At 30.7% G+C, this 10,081-nt stretch overlaps 2 protein-coding genes across 2 annotated transcripts; both read right to left on the bottom strand.

The window, feature by feature from the left end:
• Positions 1-882: 882 nt before the first annotated feature.
• LOC132718086 (uncharacterized) lies at positions 883-4,732 on the bottom strand. Its single transcript, XM_060701715.1, has one exon. The coding sequence runs from the start codon at positions 4,647-4,649 to the stop codon at positions 3,927-3,929; it is 723 nt and encodes a 240-aa protein (XP_060557698.1). The 5' UTR covers positions 4,650-4,732; the 3' UTR covers positions 883-3,926.
• LOC132718085 (E3 ubiquitin-protein ligase TRIM33-like) lies at positions 4,714-6,344 on the bottom strand. The gene is made up of 2 exons (XM_060701714.1): positions 5,677-6,344; positions 4,714-5,257 (listed from the first exon to the last, which is right to left on the bottom strand). The coding sequence occupies exons 1-2, from the start codon at positions 6,027-6,029 to the stop codon at positions 4,729-4,731; spliced, it is 882 nt and encodes a 293-aa protein (XP_060557697.1). The 5' UTR covers positions 6,030-6,344; the 3' UTR covers positions 4,714-4,728.
• Between the last annotated feature and the right edge of the window lie 3,737 nt (positions 6,345-10,081).

Below are 10,081 nucleotides of genomic sequence, written 5' to 3' on the forward strand. Positions count from 1 at the left end.
CATGAAGGGACTGAAAATATTTTTTCCAGATAAATAGACCATTTGAAGTAGGTTGAGACCACTAATCTTTGTGCAAAATTTCAGATTATTCGCGCACTTCGTTTTTCCGGAATAATTATTCAAATTGTAAAAAAAAGACACAAAATGAAAGACGTTTAAACGCTTTTCACTCAAAACGGGCTAAAAAATGCATAAAAAAACGATTTTCAATTTATTTCAAAGTATACTTCTTAACTATCTTTGCATATATTGCTGTTTAAAGTGCCCCAGCTCCTGTATGTAAGAAATTCAAATATTATGTTTTTAGGCTTTTAAACCTCAGTGGAGTCCCTTTAATTATTTGTCTAGTTTACTTATACAAACGTTAATTTATGCCCCTTGGACCAAAGATGACCAGCCCTGAGGGTCACTTGGATTACTTAAACTTTTATAGAAAACATATCTGTAAAATCTTTGGCTAGGACATACATATTGTGTCAGTTCTGTACAACTATTGCAATACATTTAAGATAAATCTTCATAAAACTCAAATGACCAGAGCATAGATTTTTGGTATGTAGCATTTCTTACATACTACAACAAAAATTACATGAATAATGGTCCAGGTTCAACAATGGGGGTCACTGACATACCGGTAAATATTTATTAAAATCCTCCCCAAAGGGTTAAAGTTGGTACCCGGAGGTTAGTTAGTCATATAGGAAGATACATTTAGATATTGTGGAAAATAGCAATGATAAGTCCTTAGATATTTTGGAACGGACATGTAACATTGCATAGTAGACTTCTACTTCAGACCCTTTGTGTAAAATATTTCACAATGATTAACAAAGTTATTGGTCATGTTTACGACGTATAATGAATAAAGTCACTGATATTTAAGATTGTTTATTATGTGAATAAATCAATGTATTTACAATTATATGTATCAAAGTATGTATGTTACTTTTGCAAAAAGATATTGAACAGAATCATCAATGGAAGCACTTAAGTTAAATGATTTTTGATACAACTATAAACATGACTGTATAGATATATCTAACTATAAACAAGCTATTACAACATCAAAATCAAGTCATAATTCTGTTTATGATTTTTTTCGGAAAGGCTACTAAAATCAAATATTTTTAGTACACAGTGTAATAAGTAGAAAAAAAGAACAAAACAGAAAATAAAGTTAAATTACAACAAAATTGTAACATTAAAGCAGCACACCTCCAGATTCATGCTAATTTTTATGAAAATGTATTAAAATGTAAAATGTTGTGAAGTGAACAAAGTAAATAATTTTCACATTGCAAACAGTACTTACAACCCATGTAAATTACCAACAAGAGTTGTAAACATGCAAAAAATAGCCCTAACGCAGTAGAATTATGGTGAAAATACTGCAAAATTGGTCATTAATCACACATAACATGGATTTTTTTTATCTTGAATCTTTTCACTTAAAATTTTAGTACATGTATTTTAATTGGATATTAATTGGAAAATATAGATACACAGCCAAATGTTTAACGGAAGCGGATTCAGCTGTTTAGAAAATAAATTAAAGTACACACAATAGGCTTCGAGTTTTCAGACTGCGTAACTTATTTACAGCGTACGTAAATGAATGCAACAAATTGGTAACCTTGTGCGTTTTTAGTTGATTTTGAAGTGTAAAATACGCCGATGCGAACGTTATCAAGAACTGAAATAAGTATTGGGAACATCCAAATTATCATGTGTTTAACTTATTACTGTCATGTAAAAGTAATAAGTTAAACTTATGATTATTTGGTTAATATCCATATCAAATCAATATTGTTCTCAGAGTAAAAAAAATTCTGTCAAAACGATGGACATTGACGGTGTGAAATAACATTGATGAGTACATTATTGAATTTCATTGGACGAGTACGTAGCTGTCAAACTTATAATGGATAAGACGCTAGCTGGTTTGTTCCGCTGTTGTTATGTAACGTTACGGTAGTATTTTCTAAGATCCATACACCGTTTTATGAACCCATTTTGCTTTGTTCATTTCATGAAATTTAACACTATAGTAATACATGTATACAATATGAATTTCATATGAAGCTTATTTCTGTAGAACAGTAAGGTTGAACACTAATACATGTGTATACAAATAAGCATTCACGTTATTTACAATTGCTCTATATATTTTCATTGCAAAGTTGGTAACGTCGTCGACACATTTTATCATGGTACTACTTTGATTGAAATATAATTAATCCTTTTACAATAATTTGTAGTTGAATGTCTTTGAGACAACAACATGATTATTATAAGCTGTGCAAATAGAACAAACAATTACTATTCCGGAACTGTTTTATATGTTGAGAACTTGAGACAACTCCAGTAATATTTAAAATATTTATATTGTGAACTATGTTTCGACTTCTTCACTTTTATGTGAATAAGACGTTTAAGTGTCACATGATACAAATGGTTGAGTTCTTTGATTACATGTAATGATCAAAAGTTTAATATTCATTAACAATGACTATACAATCATTAAAAATGATGTGACTAACTTTTTTAGAATATTCATTATAACATACATGTATGGTGTATTGATTAAGCAAAAATATAAACATTTTACCTTGATTAAAAGCAATCATTTTGACTTAAGGTAGACCATGGGTAATGCATTACCTCCACTTTGAAGAGTATTCAAATAGGCTAAAATCACTTGCAAACTACATTGAAATTGAGGGGCGTGAGTTCAAACCCCAGAAGGGGCAACTTTTTTTTCTTTCTTTTTTTTCTTTTTAACATTATTTATGTATCTCTCTGATCCCTTATGGAAGAAAAAAGAGTTTGATTTAAATTATATAATTATTGTAGGTATTTATTTGCTAAATAATGCCAAAATTTATAGCAAATATGACACAGATATTTTCAAAATTTAATAAAATAAAAAACACACGGTAAAAGTATTTTATATTTCGCATGATCAACCAATATACCTTTAAGAAAATTTAGGCAAACTTTGAAAACAGCCCCTCATTATGGAAAATTTTAGGAATATTTTAAATAAGGCATTTTAGATAGGGAAATGGTAAAATTAGTGTTAAAGTTGGTGGGGTAGGATAACATTTTTATACATATTCAGAACATTTTGTTTCGAAACAAACATTTTGCTGGTGTAATTTGTTATTTGAATGTTATTATTGTTTCTTAACAATAAGCAATAGAAAAACATTTTTTTTATAATGATGATATTACAGATTATTTAGAGTTTCCTCATTTCTGAAAATAAGCCCTTCTAATGGCAAAGTTTTAGTTCAGAAATATATCCATAACTTATAAACCACATGGTAAATTTTTTTTAAATTTTGCATACAGGTGAACTTGAAGACATATAACCGTCCTATGTTGTCAGTTTTAAAGTTCCTTATGGTTCGCATTACCCATGTTTCATATACATGCATATTAATTTGCGTCCAATGTTCGGATTTTACAACAGGGTAGATAATTTTTCATGCAGTATCTTGAATAGCATTACATGAATACGCATAAGTTTTCAAAATATGTTCAATATTAATAATATTAAATGATGTATTAGTATTTTGTATGAGCAGTATATTTTTTTAAAGAAAAATCAAATTGATATCGGATATAAACATAGATCTAGTGTGTTGTGCATCCATTTTTCGAATTTCAATTTCTTAATTTTTAGTAAAGAATAGATACAAAATATGACATTTGCGATACTTAACATGAATTATCAAAAAGAGATATTACCAATGTTAACAAGTAACAATATCAGATGCAAAAGGTAGCAAGATATGCTTGTTATTTGAATTGATTGTTAATGAAACAAAAAACATTCATTTTAACAGAGAACTATTATGATAAAAAAATTTGATAGTATCATGCACAGTCAATGGTATTTTTGATTATCCCCCAAATATAGTTCATGTCTTAGATAACGTGTAGACGCGTAACTCGTTTGAATGGCTTCCTACTAACAGCCGACAACTCCTCTTGTCAAAAGCCAATGCTAACGGTCCCTGTAGTTGTTCAGAAGCTCCCAACAGTTCATTGATCATTTCACCTTTCTTGTTAACCTGCAGTAAATTGTGTGAGCTAAGTCCACTGACTAAGATTATGTCGTCAGGCAGGATACAGACTCCCCATGGTCTCTGCAATGCTGGATCACTGAATGTCCAAACTATTTCACCATCTCTTGTCAATGCCTTCACATTATTTCCTTTGCCATTTGAAACAAACATGAGCTGATTATTTTTGTTCATTGCTACTTGTCTTGCTTCTGTAAATAGCTGGTCACCATTTTTATCCTTCTCAAGTGTTTTTATTAAGTTACCGGACTTGCTATATACTGATATTTTATTACTTTCACATAACATGATAGCGTCAAACGTTGTATCATAACAAACACCAACAGGATCATTAAAGTTGCTGATATTTATTGTCGATGCCAACTGTATAGTTTTTCCGAGTGAAACAATCTGTATATGACCCTTACCACATATGTACGTTGCAACCTCGTTTTGCCCTATTCTGCACACTGAGTATGGATTTCCACCAACTGTAACGGAATCTGTTACCGTGAATTTTTCATTCAGTCGCTTCAGTTTTGAATGTGTGTAATCGGCAATGACAAATGAAACCATCATCCATAGCACATATACCAGTTACCTGACAATTTTCCGGATCGATCTTTGTATTTTCCAGAAAGTGTTGCTTTGTATTCCTTCACACAATGTCAACAACTAAACTCTCAATGCCATTTAGTTTATCTTTCAGATTGTTATTCGCCATCAATCCCAACTTCTCATTTACTTTACCTGTTGATAATTCACTCAAAAAAGTTTCACAATCCCTGATAGAAACTTTACTTGCTTTAAGATTTACAAACAACTGGGGTTCATTTTTTTCTGACAGTTTCCGGAGATCTGTTGTTGTCGTTGTTAAAATAGTATTTAAAGCGTCTAGATCTGACTGGATATGTTTCTTTACTTCTCCAAACTTCAATGATACTTGTTGTTTTGAAGTTTCTACCAGCTGTTCAATCTTCATCAGAATTTCCGTTTTCAAGTTTTCCATATCTTCAAACAATTGCTCCTTATCTTCTAGAAGTATTTTGAGATTATCTGTTTTAGCTTTTATCACACCTCTTAATTCAATGAGAACATTCTCTAGTGATGATTTAGTTTTTTCATACTCAGCACTGTTGTTTATACCCTTGGCAACGTCGGGTAGATAATCAACATTTATACATGACCTGAAATATTGATGTATTTTGGTTTAGGCATTTATCTGTTTACATATTAAGTATCAACTGTATCAGGTTTATAAGTACCGACATAAAGTTAGCACAGTATTTCAAACGAGGAGAATTATTGTTTGCCTCACTTACTAAATGACATTGTAAATGGTGACTAGCCAAAAAAACACACAAAAAAGTGCACCATACCACGTTTCACGTTTAACTTAAGAATTGTAATGAGTATAATTATGCATTAACTGTAGTCTATAATAGGTAATTTAAATTAAAGATTAGTCAATGATTTATACATTCAACAATAAAGTTAAAAACTGTATCACGTTGAAATATTGGATTTTAATACATTATTAATTGTATCATTTAACTTATTGATTTTAAATGCAGAAATAAACAAGTTGTATGAACAATTTATTTACCTGTGTTTTATTGCTATACATGCTGCACAACAAACTTCGTCATGGTCTTTACAAAACATGTCGACTAACTTGCTATGATGAATTGCGCACCTTTCTGTTGGTAGTCCGGGTCCTGTTTCAATATTTCCATCTGATTTGATTTTATCTGATTTGTCTAATATCTGGTGTGATCTTAGTGCTGGAAATTTATTGTGATGTTGAAGACATTTAGAACAGAAATACGACCCACAATCCACACAAAACTTAACTGCTTCTATAAGTTTTCCAGATTCCGAACACGGTGAGCAATTTGTATCAAAAATCTCCTCTGAACTAGCAACAACAGACGACTTAATGTCCTTGTCTGTCGCCATTTTGTGGGAGAGGTTAAACTTTGATCCTTTCAATGTAACTATAATTTGACATCCCAAGTACTACTTCCTGGTTACATTATGATAAAATGAATAACACGTAGTGCAGAAATATTTATCACTCTTTGTTTGGATGACGATTAATTACTATCGAATGTTGCCAAACTTTCATACATACTAGTATACTAGTACTGTAAACATATAAGGTTATACCGTTTTTTGTCAATGTAAATTATTAGAAGTCAATATAAACTATACTTTTTCCGATATATGTTTGAAGGATGTACACCACTAAATAATGTAACTATCTATATTGGCGTCCGCGCCGAAGCGTGACGCCCTTATGGAATGAAATCAGATTTTGTGAAAGGGCAATTGCAATTCTCGATTCTTTTCGTCGGCCATAATAGCCGAACATTCCGATTGGTATGAGTATTTGATTATCAAAAATGAAATGTCGCAATATGTAAAATGAAAAGCGAACTGGATAATTTCGCAATGTAAACATATTCAAATGATATTATCTTATCCGTCAATTGATCGCACTCTTCGGTATTTTTATTAATCATTTTGTAGTACACAGTGGGTTATTATGTGTGTTAACTATTGCTTTACCTATAAATAGAATGATGACCTGAACATTGTGAAAGTCCAAAAATCTATTTATAGAAGTAGTTTTAGTTTACCGAAACGGTCATTCGTGCAATGTTTACGAATTGTTTTATCATAGTATTTTCATTCTTCGTGATTCTTCTTTTAACATGAGTTGTTATGGGTTTTTACTTTATTGATAGGCATGTAAACATACTGAAGGGTCAGACTAGGTCATTAAAATAGTAGATTGACCTCCCAAATAAATCAATTAACAGACTTTGTTCATTTCGACTTCCAAAGAAAATACCACATGAACTTGAAATTCTATCAAATAACAAATATTGATGATATATCCAAAAATACCCCTATACATTATAAATAAACTTATATACCATATAGGGGGTCTATTTTGGATATTATAGACCTGTATATTTTGAATATTATCGTTAACATTGATAGAATTAAAGTTCCTGTGGAAAAAACATTTAATATTCAAATCTCTAGCATGCCTACCAAAGTTCATGATGAACAATGTCTTTCGTCCGCCCATTCATAAATAATATACAATACTGGTTAAAACCAATTACATGTAACCATTGAAAAGTTTATAAGTATATCTGGTCATCAGATGTCTACTAGATCATCTTCACTTGCTGGACGCCCTTTGATGCTTTGCATCAATGTATTTTCTTGTTTATCTTGGGATACCGTTTATAAAATACATAATTGGTTAAGATAATTTATGAATCCGTGATGTGATAAATGTTATATATACCATGTATTATACATATTTATGCTAAAGTTTGGTTTACACATATTCGGATTTCAGACTGTGTGTATTTATAACACACACTAAACAACACTATATATATGTATATAGTAAATTGTTCTATTTCCTTTTAAAGATGCCTTGACGAAACAAAATACAAGATATCTTTTAGAAAGATAGAGACTCCTATACATTTATATCTAACTTACGGAGGAATTACGCAGGTATTTTACATTGTATTTGTTCATAAACCACATGTATATAGTCTATTTTTTACTTTTTAATGGATAATATATGAATCCAATTAAATTGAGTTCATTTTCCCATTTTCTCTTAGCAATAGATGATATATTTGCTCTAAGAATATAATCATAGATTTGTCTACTTCCCTTCTTTTGACTATTGATTATCTTGGTCATTAAAGACTATATAGGCATTCCTGGGTAACTGCTTATGTAACTATAAGCCCAGTAAAACATCCTTCCAAAATTTATTTTGCACTGTCTGAAGTTTATTTATCAAAAATTGGTCTCCATATTTACTAATATTTGAAAGAAAAGGGTACATGTTATTTACAGAATTAAAATACTTGGTATTATACATTAAAATTCTTCTTACTCATGTCAATTTTAGAGACATTATGAAAGTCTCTAAGTTTATCACTCTGAAACCCCCATTTTCATAATTCTAAATAACAACATTTCTTTTAATTTTATCTTGTCCTGACTTCCATAAGAATTTAAAGAAGGAGTTTTGTATAGCTTTAATTGTTCCTATATCAGGATTTGGCAAGCTAAGAATGAGGTGATTTAATTGAGGTAATGCTTATGACTTGATGACAACATTCTTACCAATAGGGGTAATAATACGTCTTGACCAATGAGTAACTAACTTATTAATTTCCTCCTGTTTAGATAATTAATTAACTTGAGTCATATTATTTAAAGTAATTGTAAAAGTAACACTAAGTAGCTGAAAACATTCAGATTCCCACTGAAGATTAAAGTCTGGGCATTTTTTTTAGTATTCCCTTTCATACAACCAATAATTATCAGATTGTATGTAAAGAAAAATATTTGATGTTCCAGCCACTAGAACGCAATATTGACACTGGATGTCTGTCAGGAAAAATCCTTCTTGTCAAAGATTTGCAAAAACCAAAAAAAAACACATTTATTTAATAAGCCTACTAGACAAACATATTTTAAAGCTCGACCATTTCGAAGCAAGACGCTATCTTACTCAACCTGGCGTCGGCGTCAACGTTGAAGTGTACAAACTCTGATGATATTGACCTGTTATTTTTTTTTTTACAAAAAGTTACTTCTAAGTCAATCAGGGAAAAGCATTTCAATGCTATTTATAGATTATATAATCATTATTATACATCTCATCATTCACTTATTTAGGTTATTATTATTTATAGGTTATTTGCTAATCATAATTGGAGGTCATTATCGCAAGTTCATAATTCTGTCACAAATTTTGAATGAGTAATGCCCTTTTTGTAAACCTAGAAAATTCTTGGTTTTGCATGCAACATCAGTCTTCGAAAGTACTGAAGGTATTCACTTAAAACTTAATACATGCCTTCTTAACCATTATTGGAGGCCAACAACTCAAATATGGTGCGAAGCTAATCGTTCAAAAATCTATTGATGGTATCACTTGAAACTTAAATCATGTTTCACAATTACAATTTAAGGTCACTTTCCAAGACCCATTATTCTGACTGTAATATGCCCTTTATGGACAAAACAGTATTGTCATTGCCAAAATATTTCAAAACAACAGAAAACACAAACTTAATACGCCCTGGATATATTTACTAATAAACTAATGCGATACACCTACTTTCGATATACACTCATTTTCATGATCGATTATAATCTAATGTATTTCTTTCTTTTTACAAAAAATAAAAATCATAGCTTTTAGTACAACCCTTTAGACACCAGTACATATTTGTATTAGTTAGTTAAACATACATTTGAATGATTCATCACAGTCACTTTTGCACCTTCTATTTCTGTACACTGGGTAATTTCGATGAAACAATGTTTGTAATTTTACAGTTTTTTAAAGTTCTATAGTCAATTCGTAATGCTTAATATTCTATTGATATACATATAATAAAAAATATCGTCTAAGATATACACGGGGGTGGAACCCCATATGTATCTAAAAATGAGCATCGGTAAAAATTGTATGTGAATTTGCGCTGCACCAGATGTGAAGTATAACGCCAGATGTGATTGTAAAAATAGTCAATCGCAGGGTATGTGTTGATCTTTTTAAACATTTATATAAAATCCAATCCTTTTTTTAAAGAAAATCGAAAAGTGATTCTACACTCCTGACTCTCCTCTATACTACACATTTTTGTCTTGAATTTCTATGCAGTCTTCATCGAGATATTCTTTCATCGAGATATTCTTTCCGTCGTGGGTTCTTGTGTGTCCAAAAAATGCAATGTGAATGAAGAAAATGTCATTAAACGGACTCCAAAAAACTAAGATTTTACGAAATCGCACTACAGACCGATGCTTAACATTTAGATTTAAACATTTATTGAGATTTGGCTACAAACGAAGGGAATCGCTGCTCAAAACTGCATTTGAGCTCCATATGTGCTGAAGAGATCCATAAGTGATATAGAAAACCATTTACAAAACTACTGACCATTTCCATA

Source organism: Ruditapes philippinarum, unplaced genomic scaffold (genome assembly GCF_026571515.1).
Source record: "Ruditapes philippinarum isolate M1 unplaced genomic scaffold, ASM2657151v2 ctg1164_1_1_1_1, whole genome shotgun sequence".
In the NCBI taxonomy this organism is placed as follows: domain Eukaryota; kingdom Metazoa; phylum Mollusca; class Bivalvia; order Venerida; family Veneridae; genus Ruditapes; species Ruditapes philippinarum.